Genomic DNA, 25,642 nt, shown 5'->3' on the forward strand with positions numbered 1-25,642 from the left:
GAATTACAGCGGCCGGGGAGTATTTTTGAAGCACATGATTACAGCCATAGGCTCTACCAGGCTTCAAAATTGGTGAACTCGGAGCGCAGAGCATTGCACTTGGAGTCCACCCAAGTGTGTTAGAAAAGCAAATGAATATTCGCTTTTCTAACATTGAACTGCTTCTCCACCAATCAGGTAGCACTGGTCTGATACCTGTCACCTGATTGGCTGAAAGGACAGGCGCTGCGATTGGACACCTATCAGGAGGAGGGGAGGAGACGCGTGGAGGACACAGCTCGCCGCTGCAAGGTCCCACAGCTCGCCGCCATCAACTGCTGTCTAACCAGCCACCAAGATAGGGTAAGTTCCGGGCAGACAGCGAGTGGGCCACAGTGGCAGCATTTTATGGGCACGGAAGCATTTTATGATGGGGCACAGTGGCAGCATTTAATGGCACAGTGTCTGCATTTAATGGGCACAGTGACTGCGGTTGATGGCACAGTGGCTGCATTTGATGGGTTCTCTTCAGTTTGTTTGCCCCCCAAAAAAATTTGAGCACCAGCCACCACTGGTCCCGAGACTCACCAGACCACGCAATGTTTTTCCAATCTTCTACTGTCCAATTTTGGTGAGCCTCAGTTTCCCGTTCTTAGCTGACAGGAGTGACACCCGGTGTGGTCTTCTGCTTCTGTAGCCAATCTGCTTCAAGGTTCCATGTGTTGTGTGTTCAGAGATGGTATTCTACATACTTTGGTTGTAATGAGGGTTTGAGTTACTGTTGCCTTTCTATCATCCCAAAGCAGTCTGCCCATTCTCCTCTGACCTCTAACATCAACATGGCATTTTCCGCCACACAACTGCCCCTCACTGGATAATTTCTCTTTTTCAGGCCATTCTCCATAAACCCGAGAGACGGTTGTGTGTGAAAATCCCAGTAGATCAGCAGTTTTTGAAATACTCAGACCAGCCCATCTGGCACCAACATCCATGCCACTTTCAAAGTCACTTAAATCCCCTTTCTGCCCCATTCTGAAACTCAGTTTTTAACTTCAGCAAGTTGTCTTCACCACGTCTAGATGCGTAAATGTATTAGGTTGCAGCCATGTGATTAGCTGAATAACAATTTGTCTTACCAAGCAATTGAACCGGTGTACCTAATAAAGTGGCCGGTGAGTGTATATACATCTCTATATGATCTTATTAGGCACTATAACTGGATCGTCAGACACATTGAGGACTACAATTGACCTCTACGATTGAGCTCCTATTGGACAAAACATGTTAAAGGAGGTTGTCCAATGGGTTGGAGACCAAGCTGAAGACATTGTCTACTAAGAGGCACTCACTATATGCTGAGGCACTATCTTGTTGTAGGCCTCAATGTGTCTAACAAGCCAGTAATCAACCTGATCAGCACCTGCAAACACTGTGGCCAGTTGGCTGGGATAACTGATTGGGGTATTCAAGCAGTATCAATTTCTATTTGTTTTTTGGTCTACTACAACTGGATGTTATTGGAGTCTTCTATTTCCGTTCTTTTTTGCTCTTCTTCTCCTTCAGTAGAGCAGACCCCAAGCCGGTCTCGCTGTTTGTCCCAGGTTCTTTTCCCTAAAGGTGCACGGCAGCCAGGCACAGAGCAGTTTCTCTGTCTCTTCATTCAATAACCCAGCAGAATGCTTTTTTTGGGGGTTTTTGTTGGTTTAAGAACTGGGATGGGGAATTGGGTGAACCTTGGGATATTCCAGAACTAGTGCAACTTGAACTGAGGACCACTCTCTAGTAGAACTAACTTCTTCAAGGCAAGCCTCTATTAAAAGAGGATGTGGGCATACAGCGATCGCGGGCCGCCAGGGGACATCGAGTGGGCGGCCCGCTCGTGCCTGCTATCCTGCTTTTACGGACTGACGTACAGGTAACGTCAGTTCGCGCAGGATAGCCGACCTGCCACAGTATATCTGCGTGAGCAAGTCGGCAAGTGGTTAATATATACACAGATCTTTCTTTCCGGATTGTATTGTCTACCTCTTTTATCCATTCCCTATGTGTCGGTGGATTTATTGCTAGCCATTTTCTCGCTATTAACTGAACAAACACCTAATTATTGCCATATGTTTGTTATTTCCAATATTTTCATTTCTTATACATCCCAAGATAAATATCACTGGATTCAGCTCAAAGTTGACACCAAAGACCAAGTCTATGTTTTCAACAACCTCCCTCCAATATCTATGCAGCTTTGGACATCTCCATGAGATCTCCCCTTAGATCCCCACACCTTGGACATCTAGCATTGGGTCTCCGCCCAAATAAGAATCGCTTTCGGGGGGTTGTAATACGTTCTGTGAAATAGCAACAAATGGGAAGTTCTTTGCAATGGGGATAGCGATACCAATGGTCCAGTATCTAATATGTATCTCCATTGTTCCTCTGTTATATCTCCAAATTCTTCTACCCATCGACATTTACAAGGGAGTTGGCCTTTCCCATTTATCGCTCCTTCACATATCTTTTCATATATTTCCGATATCAATCCTTTACTTTACGAAGAATAGTAATCCCACTCCACTCCAGCAGTTTCCCTCTAAATTGTTTGTCCAAATCATGCCTACTTTGTAGATATCTATAGAAAGACTGTTTTGGTATACCATATTCCTCTCTAAGCTTCTGAAATGATTTAAAGGTTGTCTCTCTATATAATTGGATTAATCGCACCAAACCACACCTTTCCCATTCTTTACTCCTCTCTATATTTTCAACCTCTTGTATATATTTATTATCCCATATGGGTGAAAATTCTTCTCCCTCAAAAGAAATGACCTCTATCTTGGTAGTTGTTGAACGTCTCACTAAGATAGCTCTTTTTTTTTACCAGTTAAGGGGTACCCACTGCTGAACCAACTGTGGAAGTGATGGCTTGGGAAATTTTTAAACTGGAATGATTGGTGGTGTAGTGTCTGACAGAGGAGAACCGTTTATTTCAAAATTCTGGAAATGTTTTTGCTCAGATTAAGGTGTAACAGTTAATCTGTCTTCTGCTTTTCATCCTCAGTCTAATGGTCAGATTGAGAAGACCAATCAAAGGATAGAGCAGTACATTCAATGTTTTGTCAGTTAATTTCAGGATGATTGGGTGGACTACCTTCCTACAGCAGAACTTGTTTATAACAATTCTAAACATAGATCCACTTCTTAAAGTTCTTTTTTCTTTAACACTGGTTACCAGTCAGTTTTTATTCCTGATCTCCCTATCTAAGACTTACTTTGAAACAAAGCCCTCCAGCGGCGAACTATCACTGCTGCAGAGGCTTCCATCTTCACCTGCTCTTTCTTCCAGGTTTGCAGGCTGGGCCAGAAGGTCTCAACCAGGGTTCAGAGCCCCAGCCAGCAGGTCTTGTTCCAGGAGTCAGGTCGGCTCCTATCGGGGCATCAGGAGAACCCCTATCCAGAGGCCAGGAGTGGGCTGTGCAGCTGGGCACTGCGACTAAAGTCTAAGGGAGCTGAATGAACCAGGGGAGTTGGACAGTACAGTCAGAGGGACTGGTAAGAAGTGCAGAAGTGCTGCTGACAAAGGAGCCAGATGGCTCAGTATTTTCAGGTGATGTTGGATACCCCTGCGTGGGCAACTGATGTCTATATGAACTTTCTATTTTATGTAATAAAAATGGGCTGATACACCTTAAAATACAGTTCTGGCACAACTCATTGGAAAAGCACCTACCACATGAGTGTAATCACCCCAATACCACAAAGGGGATACACAGATGACATGACACTGACAAACTCTCTGAGCCACTGATGGGTATGACCTCTGTATCACTGATGGTGAAGATAATAACTGGGAAATAATGGAGCTGATCACTGTGAACATAAGGAGCATAACCAAAATGGCAGCGATGGAAATATTCTATGTGGCATTTGTAGTGGCTCCATGTATTCTTAGAATATTAGCTGGCACACATTTGGAACCGGACCTTCTGGATCATCTGGAGGCGGAGCTGGACCTTCTGGACTCTCTGAAACTGGACCTTCTAGATCCTCTGGAACTGGACCTCCTGGATCCTCTGGAACTGGACCTTCTCGACTCTCTGGAACGGGACTTTCTCGGCTCTTTGGAATGGGACCTTCTCGACTCTCTGGAATGGGACCTTCTCGACTCTCTGGAAATGGATCTCCTGGGTTCTCTGGAACTGGACCTTTTGGATCCTCTGGAACTGGACCTTTTGGATCCCCTGGAACTGGACCTTTTGGATCCCCTGGAACTGGACCTTTTGGATCCCCTGGAACTGGACCTTTTGGATCCCCTGGAACTGGACCTTTTGGATCCCCTGGAACTGGACCTTTTGGATCCCCTGGAACTGGACCTTTTGGATCCCCTGGAACTGGACCTTTTGGATCCCCTGGAACTGGACCTTTTGGATCCCCTGGAACTGGATCTTTTGGATCCCCTGGAACTGGACCTTCTGGACTCTCTGTGACTGGACCTCCTTGATCCTCTGGAACTGGATCTTCTGGACTCACTGGAACTGGACCCCCTGGGCTCTCTGGAACTGGACATCCTGGAATCTCTGGAACTGGACCTTCTAGACTCTCACATATCACTAATAAAACACCAATGGAAGACTCTCTATGAACTGAGCACATTCCAATCACCAATCATCTAAAAATGATGTTAGTTTGTAAAAAATTAATCAGAACAGAATATTGTAGAGTAGAGCTTTCTTGTTTATTCTAGAAAATCGGATTACGTTATTAACACACAATAAAGAATCTAAATTAAATCTAATTTAAAAATAATGATACTTTAGTCGGTTCAATAAAAAGTTAGTTCCTTCAGTAAAGCAAAAAAAGTTGTACAGTATGTTTGCCAATAGCAACCGATAAAAGGTATGATCCATGGATTGGCCTATTCTATGGTGGGGTCTGTGTGACTTTATTAGCCTCTGTGAATATTCTGGGGTCCAAGAAGTGATTTTCTTTAACAGAAACATTTTATACATTCTGACTATAAGGAAGGACACATGTTCTCTGGAGGTTATTCTTGCCACACTCCCCATTTGTCCGTCTGAACATTAAAAAGGTAGTTAGTTCATGTGAATTTCCTGGTGTCGATCATGGGCACTTTTTTGACTGAAGCATTTCCCGCTCTTTGAACACTAATAAGGACACTCCTCTGCGTGACTTCTCTGGTGAACAACAAGTTTGCGTTTTGTAATGAAACCTTTGCCGCACTCTGAACATGAAAAAGGACGCTCACCCGTGTGAGTTCTCTGATGTATAAGAAAGTGTCCTTTCTGAATGAAACCTTTACCACAGTGCGAACACGAGAATGGACGCTCACCTGTGTGAGTTCTCTGATGTATAAGAAGGCTTCCTTTCTGAATGAAACCTTTACCACAGTGCGAACACGAGAATGGACGCTCACCTGTGTGAATTCTTTGGTGATGAACAAGTTCTACTTTCTGAATAAAACACTTCCCGCACTCTGAACATGAAAAGGGACGCTCACCCGTGTGAATTCTTTGGTGATTAACAAGTTCTACTTTCTGAATAAAACATTTCCCGCACTCGGAACATGAATAGGGACGCTCACCCGTGTGAATTTTGTGGTGTATAAGAAGGTTTCTTTTGAGAGTAAAACATTTGCCGCACTCTGAACATGGAAAAGTACGCACACTCTTACGCCTTTTCTGGTGTGTAGGAGGCCCTCTGGTTTTTTTGGAAGAATTCCCAGACACTGTAGATGACAAGGAATGCTCTCCTGTGTGAGATCCTTCATGGTTTAAGGAAGATTCTTCAGGATTAGATGGATCTGTTGATTTATCTGTACTGTGAGATTCAAAAATAATAGTATGTGGATTATCAGAAGATTCCTCAGGATCAGAGAAATCCCAGGATCTCTCTATATGATAAGTTCTATGATGTATTATTTGTGTAATGCGATTCACTCCTGGAGAACGTTGTGTGGTGGGATTTTCTTCTGCTTTGTTTTCTGAAGATACATTATTCAGGACATAGTGTCCACCTGTTGGAAATCAATGTTTAAATGTTATAATAATTCTTCATGTCTTTCATTCAGAAGTCATATACAGTATGTTGGTCTAACACTCTACAGTATCTCAGAGCTCTGGCATGGAATTGGGTGCAATCATAACATAAAATATCAATACAAACCAGATAAAGATACAGCATCTCCTCCTCATTTGTTGGGAACATAACATTATATTGAGGAATGGAGATTGACATAGTGTACAGCAGGGATATGCAATTAGCGGACCTCCAGCTGTTGCAGAACTACAAGTCCCATGAGACATAGCAAGACTCTGACAGCCACAAGCATGACACCCAGAGTCAGAGGCATGATGGGACTTGTAGTTTTGCAACAGCCGGAGGTCCGCTAATTGCATATCCCTGGTGTACAGTATCTTCACATTTCACTTATTTAAATTCATCTTTTATACTCATAGAAGAAAAAGGAAATTGTGAACATTTCTGCATTTAGTGATTATTACTTACTTCTGTTGAAATAAAGAGAAGATTCCTCCTGTTCATTTTTCATGGTCATCTCCTTCATAGACTGCTGATCTCCACTCACCAACGCCTCTTCTTCTAACTCTTTAACCTCAAGTTTGATGTCTTTTCCTAATTTATCCTGAACCCCAAAACGAAAAAATAAAATATCTGGAAAATTAAGTTCAATATTAAAAACAAATATCTATAAGAAAGTTACCTCATAGTTTAGAATAACTTTTGAATTCTATAGCTCAGTTCTTTCTACCTGATGATGGTGAGGGATGCTTTGATCTTCCTGTGTGGAATCCTGGGAATAATGAAGACTATCCGCCTCCATAGACTGCTGAGCTCCACTCACCAGCATCTCTTCTTCTTCCTTTTTAATCTCAGCTTTAATGTCTTTCAATTCTTCACCCTAAACCCCAAATATGACAGAATACATTTATAAAAAGGAACAAGAAGTTATTTTGAAGAATGTGGTCTCATATGTTAGATTTCTTTTTAAATTTTAGTTGCTCAGTCCCACCTACCCGATGATGGTGAGGGATGGTGTGACCTTCCTGTGTGGAATCCCAGGAATACTGAGGATGGGGACATCTCTCTGGTGGGTTCCCATTACTGGATCCATCTGTAGGAAACACACACACTGGCTGAATACATTGTTTTCCATTGTTTTCCAGATCCCTCCCCAGCTCAGTTTGTCAGGAGGAGCGAGCTTGGAAGCATGGCAGCTGTGGAACAGCTTTTTGCCAGGCTGAAAGCCGAGGTGGCATCCAAGGGACCGGGATGGCTGGAGGACAGACTGGCAGCAATGCAGGGTGAGAGTTCCTCAGCGGCCACTTCGGCGGGGTGTGAGTCAGCACGAGTCCGGTGGTCCAGGCCGCCGGCTCGCTTCTCCCCAGATCCCCCACTCCCCCTCCCTCCCAGAGTGCAGAGACAGCAGGTCTATGCGGGTCAGCCGATATCGGGGCCATCCGCGAAGTGCGCGGCGGCGCATGGAGCTTGAGGGAAGGGGCAGCAGACGCAGACAGGCCATGGAGCGAGGAGGGGTAGTGCCAGCAGCTTCAGGGTGGATGCTGGGCCTAGCAGTAAGAGGATAGCGAGCCCGGCCTCTGGCTTTGATGCAGCGGGGGCGGGGCTTCGGCGGGTAGAAAGATCAGCGACGGTAGCCGAGCACCCCAGATCCGCGGCCGGTGGCCCCCCAATGACAGAAGGGCGGAGGCCTTGCGCGGCACTGCGGGAAGGAGGACAGAGGGCCCAGAAAAGTGGCCCACAAATCGGTGGGTGGATCCGGCGCAGGGAGGAGGGGTTTGGAGAACCGCGGGTCCCCAGCATCCAGTGACGCATCCGCTGGAGAGCTGTCGGTTAGTGAAGAGGAGATGGCAGTAGACCGGTCTGAAGGTGAGCTGTCGCAGCCGGATGACGATGGGCAGTGAGCACGTCCAACGGCGGTGGAGACGGGACCGTCGGCTGGTGGGACCCCTTCCAGGCATCCCGGTAAGTCTATATGTATTACTTCATGTGTTGGAGGTACTGATGTGGGGGAGGTGGGGGTGATTAGTAGTGGGGGTCAGGTCACAGCGGGCGGTCGGCCACGACTGTGCCTTCCCCTCCGGCCGCGCTGGTTGCAGACCGCGCCACGGCGGACTCAGGGTTGCAGGCATTTTTAGTGGGTTTGAAGGAATTAGTGCACAAGTTTGAGCCAGGGCCGAGTGGTATACAGCCGTCTGCGGCGGCATGGGTGCCTCCTGGGGTCGGGGGGGTGACGAACGGGTTGACAACGGGCACGGGGACTTCCCCCGGGCCTGCTACAGAGCCTGCGGCGCCCGCGACGGAGGTCGCAAGGGTGGCAGGTAGGGAGGTGGTGCCCAAGACGTCAGAGGGGGCAACAGTGGAAGGTGCAAAAAACAGGACTTAGCAAGGTTGGCGGATGCTACAAAATGCAAAGTTTATGTGTGTTTTGAGGGGCCCCTCGGAGCACACCTAAAACCTGAGGTGAAGGAGAAAATTTGGAAGGGAGAATATGTGGAGATTTTTGCGCTCCTACCGCTGGAAAAGTTCAATCTGGATAGGGTGAAGCCAGAGGATAACAAGAAAGAGGACAAAGAAAAAAGGAGGTATAGGCTCATCCCTAGGACTTTCATGAATTGGCTGCAGGCCTTTGCGATAATGGCAAGCGTTATTTGGAAAAAGAACCCAGAACACTGCTCGGCACTGTTCTGCTATCTGGACTCCGTGGGAGAGGCACACAGAGTCTACGGGGGAACAGCATGGCTGTGGTACGTTGAGCCATTTAGGCAGCGGAGGGCTAAACGCCCGTCCTTGAGGTGGGATCATAAGGACATCAGTTTATGGATGTGCCTTTTGACATTGGCTGGGCCGACGAGTCCGTTTTTTCGAAGGGGGGGCGGTGGCTCATCCAACCCCGGACAATCGACCACAAGAAAAAAAGGGGTTTGTTGGCAATTTAACGAGGGTGTCTGCAGATTTGGGGGGTCGTGCAAATACAAGCACGAATGTTCAGGTTGTGGGGGTGGACACCCTGTGTCCCGTTGTTTTAAACAGGGAAAAAAACGTACCGTATTTGCGGTCAGCCTTACAACATGCGGACGTGATTTCGGAGAAACTGCGGAAGGAGGTCTTGTTGGGCCGCATGAGTGGTCCTTTTCCTTTTTTGCCAATACCGGATCTGGTGGTGTCACCTCTTGGGGTCGTGCCGAAGAAAGAGCCTAATAAATTTAGGCCAATTCACCATTTATCATTCCCGAAAGGGGGTTCAGTGAATGATGCCATTGACCCGGAGGTATGAGCGGTTTCCTATATGTCTTTTGATGCAGCGGTGTTTTGGGTGGGGGGCACTGATGGCAAAAGCTGACATAGAGTCGGCTTTTCGTTTGCTCCCAGTTCACCCGGACAGTTTTCCTTTGTTGGGTTGTTATTGGCAGGAAGAATACTATGTGGATCGCTGCCTGCCCATGGGGTGTTCTATATCCTGCGCATTGTTTGAACAGTTTAGTTCTTTCATTGAGTGGGTGGTGCGTGACGTCTCGGGAGTAAATGCCATCATACACTACTTGGATGACTTCCTCTGCATGGGCCCACCTATATCAGAAGTTTGCGCGAGCCTGTTGGCCACGATGGAGCATGTTGCTGATAAGTTTGGCATCCCTTTGGCACCGGAGAAGACAGAGCGTCCCAAGACGGTGTTGAGTTTCTTGGGCATCGTTTTAGACTCGGATGCCATGGATCGCAGGCTGCCAGAGGATAGGTTGAAGGCATTGAAAGCAGAGATTCGGGGGATCTTGGGACTTTGCAAAGTGCAACTGCAAACCTTACAATCATTACTAGGTAAGCTGAATTTTGCGTGTCGCATTCTGCCCATGGGGCGGGTATTTTGCAGGCGAATGTCTGCAAGTACTGCAGGGGTTACGTCCCCCAAGCACTATGTGCGCTTGGTGAAGGTCTCTGACCATCTCCTGTGCCATGTCCTCAGTCTCTGAGCATCTCCTGTACCATGTCCTCAGTCTCTGAGCATCTCCTGTACCATGTCCTCAGTCTCTGAGCATCTCCTGTACCATGTCCTCAGTCTCTGAGCATCTCCTGTACCATGTCCTCAGTCTCTGACCATCTCCTGTACCATGTCCTCAGTCTCTGACCATCTCCTGTACCATGTCCTCAGTCTCTGACCATCTCCTGTACCATGTCCTCAGTCTCTGACCATCTCCTGTACCATGTCCTCAGTCTCTGACCATCTCCTGTACCATGTCCTCAGTCTCTGACCATCTCCTGTACCATGTCCTCAGTCTCTGACTATCTCCTGTACCATCTCTGCAGTCTCTGACCATCTTCTATACCATGTCCTCAGTCTCTGACCATCTCCTGTAGTATGTCTGCAGTCTCTGGCCATTTCCTGTACCATGTCTGCAGTCTCTGACCATCTCCTGTACCATGTCTGCAGTCTCTGACCATCTCCTGTACCATGTCCTCAGTCTCTGACCATTTCCTGTACCATGTCCTCAGTCTCTGACCATCTCCTGTACCATCCCTGCAATCTCTGACCATCTCCTGCACCATGTCCCCAGTCGCTGACCATCTCCTGTATAAAAATATTTTTAAAAACAGTTACTTTCGTTATCGGTGTTGTTTCGGTATTGGTTTCAGTTTTCGGGATCAAGGAAGATTTATTTTCGGTATCGGTTTTGGCACCAAAAAACCCATTCAGTGCATCCCTACTAACACTCTACAGTATCTCAGAGCTCTGGCATGGAATTGGGTGCAATCATAACATAAAATATCAATACAAACCAGATAAAGATACAGCATCTCCACCTCATTTGTTGGGAACATGACGTTATATTGAGGAATGGAGAGGGACCTTTCATATGGTGTACAGTATCTTCACGTTGCACTTATTTAAATTCATCTTTTATACTCATAGAAGAAAAAGAAAATTGTGAACATTTCTGCATTTAGTGATTATTACTTACTTCTGTTGATATAAAGAGAAGATTCCTCCTGTTCACTTTTCATGGTCATCTCCTCCATAGACTGCTGATCTCCACTCACCAACGCCCCTTCTTCTTCCTCTTTAACCTCAAGTTTGATGTCTTTTCTTAATTTATCCTGAACCCCACAACAAAAAAATAAAATATCTGGAAAATTAAGTTCAATATTAAAAACAAATATCTATAAGAAAGTTATCTCTTAGTTTAGAATAACTTTTGAGTTTTGTAGCTCAGTTCTTCATACCTGATGATGGTGAGGGATGCTTTGATCTTCCTGTGTGGAATCCCGGGAATACTGAAGACTATCCGCCTCCATAGACTGCTGAGCTCCACTCATCAGCGTCTCTTCTTCTTCCTTTTTAATCTCAGCTTTGATGTCTTTCAATCCTTCACCCTAAACCCCAAAGATGACAGAATACATTTATTAAAAAGGAACAAGAAGTTATTTTGAAGAATGTGGTCTCATATGTTAGAATTCTTTTTAAATTTTAGTTGCTCACTCCCACCTACCGGATGATGGTGAGGGATGGTGTGATCTTCCTGTGTGGAATCCCAGGAATACAGAAGATGGGGACATCTCTCTTGTGGGTTCCCATTACTGGATCCATCTGTTGGAAACACACACACTGACTGAATACATTGTTTTTTCCATACTGATCTCTTCTTTACAATAAAGTCTCCTCTTACCCGGTGATGTGAGGGGCGGCTGATTCTCCATCATGACGTCCATGTAGAGATCCTTGTGTCCTTCTAAATACTCCCACTCCTCCATGGAGAAATAGACAGTGACATCCTGACACCTTATAGGAACCTGACACACACAATGATACAGTCACCATCCAGACACATCCCTTCTCTGTTACTGGATAATGTCCCAGAATTCCCGGCACCGCTCACCTCTCCTGTCAGCAGATCAATGATCTTGTTGGTGATTTCTAGAATCTTCTCGGCACTGGTTACCTCTGTTGTCAGGCGGTGAGGTGGAGGCACTGTGATGGGTGATGTCCTGTGAAGATGACTGCTGGGTGTTCATGGATCTCCAGATGTTTCCTTCACAATTTTATAATTCTGTGTATAGAGAGAAAGTAATTATCAATGAAGACGTCATACAATCCTTCTCTCCTCTCTAGATAGAACAATGTTTTCATTATAGAGATAAGGATGAAGTCACGTGACCCTCCCAGAATCCTCCTCACCTCCTACTGATTTAAATAGGACACTCTTCTCTGTTGATAGGCAATAAACTGAGAATTATTTGGACTATACCAGGATGTGTAATGTCTATACTAGGGATGACCTCAAGATTCAGTCCAAAAAAAAAGTTTGGACCAAACCTTGACTGTTCGGATGAACAACTGAACATTTACCCTTTCGGCGGAAGAAGAACATCATGTGCAGTATCTCACAAAAGTAAGTACACCCCTCACATTTTTGTAAATATTTTATTCTATCTTTTCATGTGACAACACTGAAGAAATGACACTTTGCTACAATGTAAAGTAGTGAGTGTGCAGCTTGTATAACAGTGTAAATTTGCTGTCCCCTCAAAATAACTCAACACACAGCCATTAATGTCTAAACCGCTGGCAACAAAAGTGAGTACACCCCTAAGTGAAAATGTCCAAATTGGGCCCAAAGTGTCAATATTTTGTGTGGCCATCATTATTTTTCAGCATTGCCTTAACCCTCTTGGGCATGGAGTTGTCTCTGTGCTGTTTGGCATATTGTAAGCGGGATACTTTGTGGCATTTGTATAGTAATGGCTTTCTTCTGGCAACTAGACCATGCAGCCCATCTTTCTTCAAGTGCCTCCTTATTGTGCTTCTTGAAACAGCCACACCACATGTTTTCAGAGAGCCCTGCAGTTATTTGTGGGTTTTTCTTTGCATCCCGAACAATTTTCCTGGCAGTTGTGGCTGAAATTTTAGTTGGTCTACCTGACCGTGGTTTGATTTCAACAGAACCCCTCATTTTCCACTTCTTTATTAGAGTTTGAACACTGCTGATTGGCATTCTCAATTCCTTGGATATCTTCTTTTCCTGGACTTCCCCATGTCAGCCTACTATGGATCAGCTCCGCCCCCTCTGACCCCTCCAGGACCACCTCTTTTCTAGCCCATAAAAGAGCGGCTGTCTGCCCACACCAATGATCTTTTTTTTTGTCCTCGCTCCGGATGCCTTTTAAAGTTTATTTTTTTTTATTTATTCATTTTTTCTACATCCATCCATCGATCCTGTCGGGTTCAACCTCTCCCAGTTCAGAAGACACCCCTCATATAGGCTGTAAATCTCCTGAGGAGGTGGGTTCCCGTGGTGCTGGGATTGTATGGTACAGTATAAATGAATGTGCATTTCTGGCAAAGGTCACTGGCAGTATAAATGACTGTATATACCTTCGTTAGGCAGGTGCTGGCACTCTCTCCTTCCATGTTTTTGTGTGTTCAGGCAGTGGTTTGGCTCGCTGGGACTTGTAGTTCACCGCATCCACATGTACTCCTTTCAGGAAGCTCAGAGTTGAGCAGGGGAGGTCAGAGGCAGCTTCCTCTTTGGGTTGTCTAGCAAACACCAGAATGCTCACTGCTGATTTGTAGCAGCCTCTGTCCTCTAGGCTGATCTCAGTCTCCAGGTGGTCAATCTGCTGCTCTGCTCTAGTAAGCCTCCTTCCAGGTCTCTCATTACTTTCTGCTGTGTTACTTGTCCGTCAGAGTATTTTTATTATCCTGTACCTTCTAGGACTGGGGAATTGTGCCTGCCTGCCTAGCTGCCTTAGCACTGAAGATTTGGATGGAGAAGTTTATTTTAATTGTATTTATTTTTTTTTTAAAGAGAGCACATCCTCTGTGTTTTACAGAGAGAAGGGTCCACTGCGAAATAAACTCCTGCAAAGAGGTTCCAAATCAGCATTCCAGCCTCAAAAGAGTAAAGAAGGGACTAGACATGACAAATCCCAGAGTCGCATGCAGCTGGATAGATGCCTGTTGTCACAGCATTACAGATCTCCCTCGCTCTTACCTCACTTTAGTCGCTTGGACCCAAGCCAAGAGAGGTCAAGACATCAGACGGCTCAGGACAATGCTGCGAAAGCACGCCAGGTTAAATCCTACATTAATCACGCAGTCAAGAAAGGGTTAAAGAGTGTTTCAAGGAATCCTTCTCATCCTGCTGTATCTTCACCATCTGCAGATTCAGATCATGTGTCTTCAGTGCATTTTAACTCTGAAGTCGATAGCGATTCAGATCCATCAGAGGCTGAGATGGTCTCAGAATCGCATACGTTTGATTTTTGCACTGGTTCCCCCTTGGTGGAGGCTGTTCAGGATGTGATGAAGTGGCAGGAAGAATCGTCGCCTCCAAAGAAACAGCAAAGATACTACCCGTATTTAAAGAAATCGTTATCTTCCTTCCCATTTCATTTCTGAATTGAAAGAAGTAATTCACGATGAGTGGGGAGGGGGGGGCCTGAGAAGAAGCTCAGTGTGCATAATGGCGCATTGAAGCTGTACCCCTTGGGACACTACGCCTAAGGTGAATGCTTCATTACGTGTATTCGCCCACCACATTACACTTCCGCTGGAGGATTCTGTCTCTTTTAGGGATCCTATAGATCGCTAAATAAACGCATACCTAAAACAGGTTGTATAGTTTGGCCGCAGCAGCCTGCAGACCAGCGGTAGCACTCACTTCTCTGTGGCAGCAGCACTTGGGCTGGGTTCGCACCTGTGTGTTTTTTGGTGCATTTTGTGGATTTGCACTACCGTCCATTTATCATGGTCTCCTATGGAACACGTTCTGTGGTGCGGTTCTGCGGAATGCTGGGAGTGCATGGGTGTGAATCCAGCCTTAGAGTGTGGGTAGCGGAGCTGGTGGATGGATGTTTGGATGAAAGTCTGGGAAGTGGCAGTTCTTCTCCTTTGCAGTTTTTAAGATTGCTGTAGAGTTGTGGCTGAAGTGGCTGTTGACCAGGTCAAGATGACAGCAAAGATAATGGCTCATTCCGTCACAGCAACCAGAGCCTTATGGTTGAAGCATTGGTTGGCCGATAAGGCTTCTCAGCACAGCCTGTGTTCGGTCCCATTTGATGGGAAGCTATTCTTCGGGAAGACTAATGCCCTGTACACACGATCGGACATTGATCAGACATTCCGACAACAAAGTTCATCGGATTTTGTGCCAAACTTGTCTTGCATACACACGGTCGCACAAAGTTGTCGGAAAATCTGATCGTTCTGAACGTGGTGACGTAAAACACGTACGTCGGGACCATAAACGAGGCAGTAGCCAATAGCTTTCGTCTCTTAATTTATTCTGAGCATGTGTGGCACTTTGTGCGTTGGATTTTTGTATACACGATCGGAATTTAAACGATCAGATTTTGTTGTTGGAAAATTTTATATCCCGCTCTCAAACTTTCAGACGGAAAAAGTCCGATGGAGCCCACACACGATCGGAATTTCCGACAACACAATCCGATCACACTTTTTCCATCGGAAAATCCGACCGCGTGTACAGGGCATTAGAATCAGCAATTCAGCGGGTTTCCGGCGGCAGATCTGGCCTAATCCCTCAGAAGAGAAAAAAAACACAGCAGCACTTTGGTTTAACAAGGGATCCAAAGAAGGATTCAGAGAGGCCAGGGCTTACAGACATTTTTTCAGACAGTGGAGGGGAGCTGGTTCAACCTTCCAGAAACCTTCCAAGCCCAGGGCCAACAAAGCTCCTGGGGCTGTGTTTCCACTTCTGCTCCCCAAAGCTGCACGGTTTACACTGCGACTTTGCCATCCTTCTGGTTCCAAGGCACGAACTGGGTCAAAGGGTATGTTCCCCTCTGTTTTTGGTCAGGCTTCAGGGGGTTTCGGACCAGTTTTTTTACCTCAAGTCCTGAATTCTTACATAAAGGTTCCACCATTCAAAACGGAGTCATTGGAAATGATCGTTTTGGTTTTGGAGTCAGGAGACTGGATGGTTTCCATCGATCTGGCAGATGCGTATTTTCATGTCTCCATAGACGCATCTCATTATCGCTTTCTCAGGCCTTCCGTGGAAGGCTCTCATTTTCATTTTTAATCTCTCCCATTCAGTCTCTGCACAACTCCGAGAACATTTTTAAAGCTACTGTCTGCTGTCGTTGCGACTCTCAGGGTCAAGGGAGTCCAAATATTCCATTATCTAGATGACATGCCACTTCTGGGTCCATCAAATGAGCTCCTTCTAGTTCATGTGAATTTTACCTGCAAAACACTAGCTCGTTTCGGTTGGTTGATCAACTTTTGGAAGAGCCAGATGCATCTGACCCAAATGTTGGAGTATTTAGGAGTACACTTCAACATGGAATCAGGGTTGTGTTTCTCTTCCTCAGTTGTTTTTTGTTTTTGTTTTTTACTAGCCGTGGCCTCAGCCAGAAGAGTCTCCGAGTTGTGCGCCTTCTCATCTAAAGAACCATATTGTTTGGTGCTCCCAGACAAGATAGTCCTTAGGCCGATACCGAGCTTTCTACCTAAGGTGGCCACATAATTTTGTATGAACTGGGAGGTCATTCTCCCAGCCTTTCCGGCAGATACAGCTGATGATGAGTGGAGTAGGTTAGACCTGGTCTCTGCGGTTCCAACCTACCTGAAATGGACTAAAAGCTTTGGCAAACAAGATCAGCTGTAGGTTTTCCCAATAGGGCCTAAAAAGGGTATGCCTGCAACATCAAGAGTTGTGTCTTTCTGGTTTGTCAAGACCATGCATATTGCATACAAAACGCTGGGCCTTCCTCCTCCTTTAGAGATCAAAGCACATTCAACAAGGGGTATGGCAGCATCCTGGGCATACGCGAAGGTCACCCCTGAGGTGTTTTGCAGAGCAGCAAGCTGGAGCACGCCCAACACCTTTTATTAGGCATTACAGGCTTAATATGGCTTGTCCGCCTGAGGAAACGTTTGGCTCTACGGTTATTACAGTGGCTGTTGCCCATTAAAAATTTTGAGTAGCATTGCATTGAGGGTTTGGCTTATTTATTTTTTGTCTTCCCTCCCTTCTTAATATTGCTTGGTACATCCCAAAGTAGGCTGACATTGGGAGGTCCAGGAATAAGGAAAATTGTTATCCATATTCACCGTAATTTTCCTTTCCTGGATCCTCCCCATGTCAGCCGGAGGATTCCCATCCAGTTTATCCGTCACGAGGCGGGGTTTTTTTTTTTTTTAACACTGGTGTTGGCAGACAGCCGCCCTTTTATGGGCTAGAAAAGAGGTGGTCCTGGAGGGGTCAGAGCGGGCGGAGCTGACACATAGTAGGCTGACATGGGGAGGATCCAGGAAAGGAAAATGACGGTAAGTATGGATAACAATTTTCCTTTATATCCCTTTCCTGTTTTATACAGTTCAACTACCTTTTCCCGCAGATCCTTTGACAATTCATTTGCTTTCCCCATGACTCAGAATCCTCAGTGCAGCACTGAATAAAAAAGATGCAAGGGTCTGTCAGGAGTCCAGAAACTCATTGCCCTTTTATACACACACACTGATTACAAGCAAACAGATCACAGATGAAGATGATTGCCTTTAATAGCCATTCAAACCCCTTTCTGTCAACTTGTGTGCATGTTATCCGGCTAAAATCAGCAGGGTATGTAAACTTTTGATCAGGGTCATTTGGGTAGTTTCTGTTGTGATTATGATTTAAAAAGAGTGAACACAGTTGATTGATAATAAATGGCTTCAGCCAAACACTAAACATGAGTGAAAGAAAAGTTTTTGTGTTATCATTCAAATTCTCTTAAAAATGGCCAAGAAATCATAAATTCTGCCAGGGTATGTAAACTTATGAGCACAACTGTATATAATATAAAACTGCAGGCAGGGCACCTGACAAACCACTAGGGACAAAAGGGATGTGAAATGATTTGATACAGTAATGTAATCTGTAAGATTACAGTGTACTGTATGTGTTATCACTTTTTGAATTTGCCACTAGGGTCCGCCCCGTGAGTCGAGACGCTCGCAGGGAATGGAGCCTGGAACGCAAAGGCATCGGGCGGAGGACACAGCCCACAGACACAGTGGGGGGACATCGCAGGATCCTGGGGACGAAGTAAGTAACCTGCACCAGGATCCTGGAATGCAATCCCAAGGGTGGCTCTGGATTACCGCTAATGGTACCCCACAGCTATTACACTTTTGTATGACTTGACCCTCCCTCCTAGATTGTAAGCTCTAACGAGCAGGGCTCTCCGATTCCCCCCTGTATTGAATTGTATTGTAATTGTACTGTCTACCCCAATGTTGTAAAGAGCTGCGCAAGCTGTCGGCGCTATATAAATCCTGTATAATAATAATGGTACTGAAATTTAACCCCGAGCCACGCTCGGGATTACCACCAGGGAGGTTAATATATGCTATAGAATGGGTGTACCACCCTGCATCCATTCTTTGCCCCCTTGCTTCACTGCACCTGGGGCAGCTGCCCCTCGTGCCCACCCCTTGTCCTGGCTCTGCTGTCTGCATGCAGAATGGGGGTCCACGCCCATCTGAATGAAGGGGGACCCCGTGCACAAAATAAAAACTGAGCAAATGCAGATCAGTCTTAGTCAACTTAGACCCCCTAAAGACCACCGATATACCCCTGTTTACATAGCCGAGACTCCCATACCTCCTCCTATTGGTCTCCCTTCCTACATAAGTCCCCAGGTGCTGATACATCATCCTCTCAACCTGCTCTCACCCCAAAGAGTAAAAGTCGACTACAAAAAACACCATGACGAAATATGTGCGAACGCGACACCCCCTGGACTCCCCTCCCATCACTGATTACACTTCCCAAACTGAACTTTTTTAGTGTCAGGAACATCTCACCCTGTTGCCCACCCTAGATCTTACAATGTCTAGCATCACCAACTCTTCTGTAACTATTCCCGTTCTTTTAATGTCTTGAATACCTCACTATTGTATGCTCACGCTTTACCGTTGTTTAGTTTTTTGTATTGTTCTGTTTTTGTTATAAATAAAACTTTTCTGTTAAAAAATAAAAACTGTGTGAAATCCTGACAAAATTTATACCAGACCACTCAGGTCTGGTATAGCTTTAATGAGGGAACTCCACACAAAAATCACAAAAAAAGAGCAAGGCCCCCTAAAAAAAAAAAACATACTGGACCCTTATCTGACCATACAGCCTGGCTGGTTAGGAAAGGAGGACGACGAGAGGACAAAATCCCCCCCCCCCCTTGAATCATACCAGACCACATACCCTCAACATGAGTAAGTGCCTTGACAAGGGAGGACCTTCCAGCAAAGCACCTTATCCCCATGTTGTTCAGGACAAGGTCCTCTTCCCCAAAACCCTGGCCTGGTGGTTGTGGGGGTCTGTAGGCAGGGGGGCTTCATGGAATCTTGAAGCCCCCTTTAGCAATAAGGGGGAACCCAGATACCAGTTCCCTCATATGAACAATTCAAGGGTACATAGTATCCCTACTAATTCACAAAAAAGTAAGGCGTAAACAAGTCACGGTTTTTACCAAGTCCTTTACTTAAAAAAAATATAATAAATGCCTCATGATGTCCATCCCCCATCAATCACTTCACCGAGTCATATAAAGATTGGAATTTTGGTCCCCAAACCAAAAAAACCAAGGGGCAGGGGCAGTTGGACTATTACGGTACAGGTAGATAGGTAAAGTCAAGTGTAGAAACACATATATATTTTTATTAATACAAGATCAATAAAACACACATAATCATGTACAATTTAAAAACATAGTGACAATCAATACATATCACCAGTATAATGATCCCCAAGAGGGGAAAATCACAGTGGTATTGAGGGTCACGAAAAGCATCTCAACTAGTTTTGTGGTCTATTGCCGCTTCGTCAGGAGAATATCTGTAATTTGATTAACAATTTATCAGTAACTACACAAATTAGCCAAAAACAATAGTACAGTCACACATAACAATAATAACAATATATACATGGGGAAAAGAGGGCTAAGCTGCTTACCTAGGTACCCTTGCCAGTGATATAGATCAGCGCTTTTCAACATTCTTGTAGTCAATTCGTAAATTGACAACACTATACAAGTACCTGTGGTGAAAAAATAATAAAATAAATGCACATTAAGATCCGTTAATGTCTGTACACCATTTCCCAACAAGTCACCTGTCCTCTGGAACTTCCTGTCTTTACCCTACATCACTTCCTGTCCGTACATGACATCACTTCCTTTCTTTACCCTACATCACTTCCTGTCCGTACATGACATCACTTCCTTTTTTTTTGCGTTCTACGCTCAGGAGTGAGATCCATCTCCATCTTGTGGAGAATTTAAATACCGCAGCCTTCGTTCATAAATACTGCAGTCTTCATTCATACATTAAAACTCGGCACATTTACTTTTTCGGTACATTTATTATTTTTTTTTGCTTATCTTTATCCTCATATACAAACCAAATAACAATAATAAAAAATAATCATTTTCATTTTAGTGCTATTAAACACACACACTATATATAATTGTATATATAGTGCCTTGAAAAAGTATTCACACCCCTTGAAATTTTCCACATTTTGTCATGTTACAACCAAAAACGTAAATGTAATTGTATTGGGATTTTATGTGATAGACCAACACAAAGTGGCACATAATTGTGAAGTGGAAGGAAAATGATAAATGGTTTTCAATTTTTTTACAAATAAATATGTGAAAAGTGTGGGGTACATTTGTATGGCGCCCCCCTGAGTCAATACTTTGTAGAACCACCTTTCGCTGTAATTACAGCTGTAAGTCTTTTTGGGGATGTCTCTACCAGATTTGCACATCTAGAGAGGGACATTTTTGTCCATTCTTCTTTGCAAAATATCTCAAGTTCTGTCAGGTTACATATTTACGTAGTTACATAGTAGGTGAGGTTGAAAAAAGACACAAGTCCATCAAGTCCAACCTATGTAGATTGGATGGAGAGCGTCTGCGATCAGCAATTTTCAAATCTTGCCACATATTTTCAATTGGATTTAGGTCTGGACTTTGACTGGGCCATTCTAACACATGAATGTGCTTTGATCTAAACCATTTCATTGTAGCTCTGGCTGTATGTTTAGGGTCGTTGTCCTGCTGGAAGGTGAACCTCCGCCCCAGTCTCAGGTCTTTTGCAGACTCTAATGCCCCATACACACGGTCAGATTTTCTGATGGAAAATGTGCGGTCGGAGCGTGTTGTCGGACATTTCAACCGTGTGTGGGCTCCATTGGACTTTTTTCATCGGATTTTCCGACACACAAAGTTTGAGAGCAGGCTATAAAATTTTCCGAAAACAAAATCCGATCGCGTCAATTCCGACCGTGTGTGGCCAGTTCCGACGCACAAAGTGCCACGCATGCTCAGAAGAAATTCCGAGACGGAACAGCTCGGTCTGGTAAAATGAGCGTTCGGAATGGATACAGCACTTTCATCACGCTGCAATGTTTAAATAGTTTAACCACTTGCCGACCGCCTCACGACGATATACGTCGGTAGAATGGCACGGGCAGGCCGATCGGACCTCCCCGGTGCCAGAGGCGGCCGGCATTTGTTCCCGGGTGGTCAGAGGTGAGGGGGAGGCCATCCATTCGTGGCCACCCCCTCGCGATCGCTCCCGACCAATTAGATCATTCCTCCGCCTCTGTAATGTAAACAGAGGCAGAGAAAGTGATGTCATCTCTCCTCGAGCCGGTCTTTTCGTTCCGGCGCCGAGGAGAGAAGACATCAATGTGAGTTTGCTCAACAATACACTTCCAGTAGAACACGCAGGCACACTTTTCACCCCCCAGTCACCCCCCGATCACCCCCCCTGTACCCCCTGTCACAGTGACACCAATAGCAGTTTTTTTTTTGCATTGGTGTCAGTTTGTGACAGTTATAAGTGGTAGGGCAGTTAGTGTTAGCCCCCTTTAGGTCTAGGGTACCCCCCTAACCCCCCCAATAAAGGTTACCCCTTGATCACCCCCCGTTGCCAGTGTCACTAAGCGATCGTTTTTCTGATCTCTGTATTAGTGACACAGGTGACGCTAGTTAGGGAGGTAAGTATATAGGTTCGCTGTCAGCGTTTTATAGCGACAGGGACCCCCATATACTACCTACTAAAGGTTTTAACCCCCTGATTGCCCCCTAGTTAACCCTTTCACCAGCGATCACTGTATAAGTGTTACGGGTGACGCTGGTTAGTTAGTTTGTTTTTTATAGTTTATTATAGTTTTAGGGCACCCGCCGTTTATTACCTAATAAATGTCTAACCCCCTAATTGCCCGGCGGTGATATAAGTTACGTTTTTAGGGTCAGATAAGGTCTGCATCGCCCCATGCAGCGTCAGGTTAGCGCCAGTACCGCTAACACCCACGCATGCAGCATACACCTCCCTTAGTGGTATAGTATCTGAACGGATCGATATCTGATCCGATTAGATCTATACTAGCGTCCCCAGCAGTTTAGGGTTCCCATAAACACAGTGTTAGCGGGATCAGCCCAGATACCTGCTAGCACCTGCGTTTTGCCCCTCTGCCCAGCACACCCAAGTGCAGTATCGATCGATTACTGACACTTACAAAACACTAAGCACACATAACTGCAGCGTTCGCAGAGTCAGGCCTGATCCCTGCAATCGCTAACAGTTTTTTGGTAGCGTTTTTAATCAGTCGCTAACAGTCAGGAGCTTTTTTGCCTGTGAGTCTCACTAATGTACCCCTAAATTTAGAGCCCAAAATGGCAAATCGAAGGTACACTAGTGAAGAGGCCTACACGTTTCTGAGCATGACAGATAGTGAAGAGGAAGTCACTCATCTGTCAGATTCAGGCTCAGAATACGATCCTGTAGAGGACAGCGGCTCCATGACAGATAGCTCTGACGACGGAGTTGTGGTCCCTGCCAAGGTCAGGCGTACCAAACCCCAATCTTCTTCTTCTGTCCTTGAAGTGCAAGAACCGCAGGGCTCTCGTATGGAGCAGAGAAGTACTAGTGCCGCTACTCCTTCTGGTGAACTGGCAAGCACCAGCGGCCTAGTACACCCTGGTCGTACAGCACTGCAGTATCACGTGGTGACGTGGCGAGTCCCATAAGTGCAGTTCAAGCTGGCGAGGTGGCAAGCACTAGTAGTGTCCCACTGACACCAAGAAGACGAACACAGGCCCGTCGTGCCCATAGTGCCCTTCCTGCTGCATTCACCAATCCGAATTAGGAACCCACCACATCTGCAGCACCCGTACTTCCCCCATTCACTGGCCAACCCGGAATTCAGGTGGAAACAGTTGATTTTAGGCCACTGGATTTTTATTCGCTGTTTTTCACCGAAGATCTCTATAGATCTATTGTGGACCAAAGCAATTTATACGCTGGTCAACACATCACCATTATTCCCCAGTCCTCCCTTGCCAGAGATTGGAGACCAATTACGGTCTCCGAATTTAAGATCTTTCTGGGCCTTTCCCTCAACATGGGCATAACCAAAAAGAGTGAGTTGCGGTCATATTGGTCCACTGACCCAATTCACCATATGCCCTTGTTCTCTGCCTCCATGACCAGGGCACGATACGAGCAGATTTTGCGGTTCATGCACTTCAACAACAATGAACTCTGTCGTCCTCATGGAGACCCTGAATACGATCGGCTCTACAAAATTCGGCTCCTCGTAAACCACTTCAACCAGCGTTTTGAAGACTTATTTACTCCCCATCAAGTTGTCTGCATTGATGAGTCCCTGATTAAATTTTCTGGCCGCTTGTCATTCAAACAGTACCTTCCCAGCAAGCGTGCCAGATACGGGGTCAAGATGTATAAGCTCAGAACAGGGCCACAGGATATACATGTAGTTTTATGGTTTACGAGGGCAAAGATAGTCACGTAGAGCCGACAAACTGCCCTGACTACATAGGAAGCGCTGGCAAGATTGTGTGGGACTTGGTGTCACCCTTATTCGGAAAGGGGTACCACTTGTACGTGGACAATTATTACACGAGCGTGCCACTTTTTAGTCACCTTTTTGATCAACAGATTGGAGCATGTGGCACCGTGCGACCTAATCGCCGGGGCTTTCCCCAGCGGCTTGTAGATTCCCGTCTTAGGCTGGGGGAGAGAGCCTGCTTGCAGTGTAATAATTTGCTCGCTATGAAGTGGAGGGATAATAAGAATGTTTTCATTCTTACCTCCCTTCATGCAGACACGACGGTCCAAATTACTACGGCGACTGGTGTTGTGGAGAAACCCCTCTGTGTCCACGAATATAACCAAAATATGGGAGGGGTGGACCTCAACGACCAGTTGTTTGCGCCGTACCTAGTTGCCCGTAAGACCAGACGCTGGTACAAAAAAATGTCTGTTTATTTATTTCAATTGGCTTTGCTGAACGCTCATGTGCTATACAGAGCTTCAGGATGGACTGGATCCTTCCTTAAATTCCAGAAAGAGATCGTCAGAGCCCTTCTGTTTCCAGACGGTGCTCCACCTCACCTTCCCCAACCAAATGCAGTAAGCCGGCTGCATGAGAGGCATTTTCCTTATGTCCTCCCGAGCACCCCTACCCAACGAGCCCCCCAAAGAAAATGTAGTGTCTGCAGCAAGCGCGGATATAGGCGTGACACCCGGTATTATTGTCCCTCCTGTCCTGACAATCCTGGTCTATGCATTGGTGAATGTTTTGAATGCTACCATACATTAGTTGAGTTTTAGCGTAGGGTACAGCACTGCACAGACTAGGCACACTTTTCACAGGGTCTCCCAAGATGCCATTGCATTTTGAAAGAACCAAACCTGGTACCCGTTACAAAAGTTAAAGTTACTAAAAAAAAAGTGTAAATAAATAAATAAATAAAATAAAAACACAAAAAAAATATAAAATAAAAAAAACAAAAATAGTTGTCGTTTTATTATTATTTTATTTATTATTATATCTCTCTCTCTATTTTCTCTCTATTGTTCTGCTCTTTTTTACTGTATTCTATTCTGCAATGTTTTGTTGTTATTATGTTTTACCATGTTTGCTTTTAAGAAATGCAATTTTTTTATACTTTACTGTTTACTGTGTTTTGTTGGTAACCATTTTTTTGTTTTCAGGTACGCCATTCAGCTGCAGAGCGGATTTATTCATCTTGACAGCAACAGCGTTTGCTCCCACGATACATAAAGCCGTGACTCCAGCGCTGTCGGAGGTGATTTCACCACCACAGTTACATACTTCAGCATATATGCCGAAGCGTGGGGGCAGCAGTGGGTGGAGGAGCGATTTGCTCCTGCCTTTTGTGGGAGGATGCCCCCATGCTTTGGCATATATATATTTTAGGCACAGGTTGCGTTAAATGTTTTATTTTTTACTATTTTTTTTGTATTTGCTTTGCAGGTATGGTAAGTCTAATGCCGCGTACACACAAGCAGACTTTCCGGCATACCAGAGTCCGCCGAACAATCCGACCGTGTGTAGGCTCCGGCGGACTTTTCCGGCTGACTTTTTCCCAAAAGCCCGCAGGACCTAGATTTGAAACATGTTTTAAATCTTTCCGTCGGTCTCAGTTTCTGGCGGAAAGTCCGCTCGTCTGTGTGCTGGTCCGACGGAAAGCCCGCTCTTCTGTATGCTGGTCCAACGGACCAGATACGACACAAGGGCAGGGTATTGCATTTTGCGCTCCCTGCAATAGGAAAAACAAA

At 45.4% G+C, this 25,642-nt stretch overlaps 1 protein-coding gene across 1 annotated transcript in view; it reads right to left on the reverse strand.

Annotated features, from left to right (window-relative positions):
* Nucleotides 1-12,026, reverse strand: part of LOC141106914 (uncharacterized) — a gene marked incomplete at its 5' end in the record, with an annotated part of 60,026 nt that extends 48,000 nt beyond the window's left edge. Inside the window, 10 exons of the mRNA XM_073597843.1 lie at nt 3,954-4,580; nt 5,147-6,004; nt 6,496-6,631; nt 6,758-6,907; nt 7,023-7,120; nt 10,980-11,115; nt 11,242-11,391; nt 11,508-11,605; nt 11,685-11,808; nt 11,895-12,026. Coding sequence (XP_073453944.1) covers nt 3,954-4,580; nt 5,147-6,004; nt 6,496-6,631; nt 6,758-6,907; nt 7,023-7,120; nt 10,980-11,115; nt 11,242-11,391; nt 11,508-11,605; nt 11,685-11,808; nt 11,895-12,026 — 2,509 coding nt within the window. The remainder of the gene's footprint in view (nt 1-3,953; nt 4,581-5,146; nt 6,005-6,495; nt 6,632-6,757; nt 6,908-7,022; nt 7,121-10,979; nt 11,116-11,241; nt 11,392-11,507; nt 11,606-11,684; nt 11,809-11,894) is intronic.
* Between the last annotated feature and the right edge of the window lie 13,616 nt (nt 12,027-25,642).

The sequence above is a fragment of the Aquarana catesbeiana genome, linkage group LG08 (assembly GCF_042186555.1).
Source record: "Aquarana catesbeiana isolate 2022-GZ linkage group LG08, ASM4218655v1, whole genome shotgun sequence".
Lineage (NCBI taxonomy): Eukaryota > Metazoa > Chordata > Amphibia > Anura > Ranidae > Aquarana > Aquarana catesbeiana.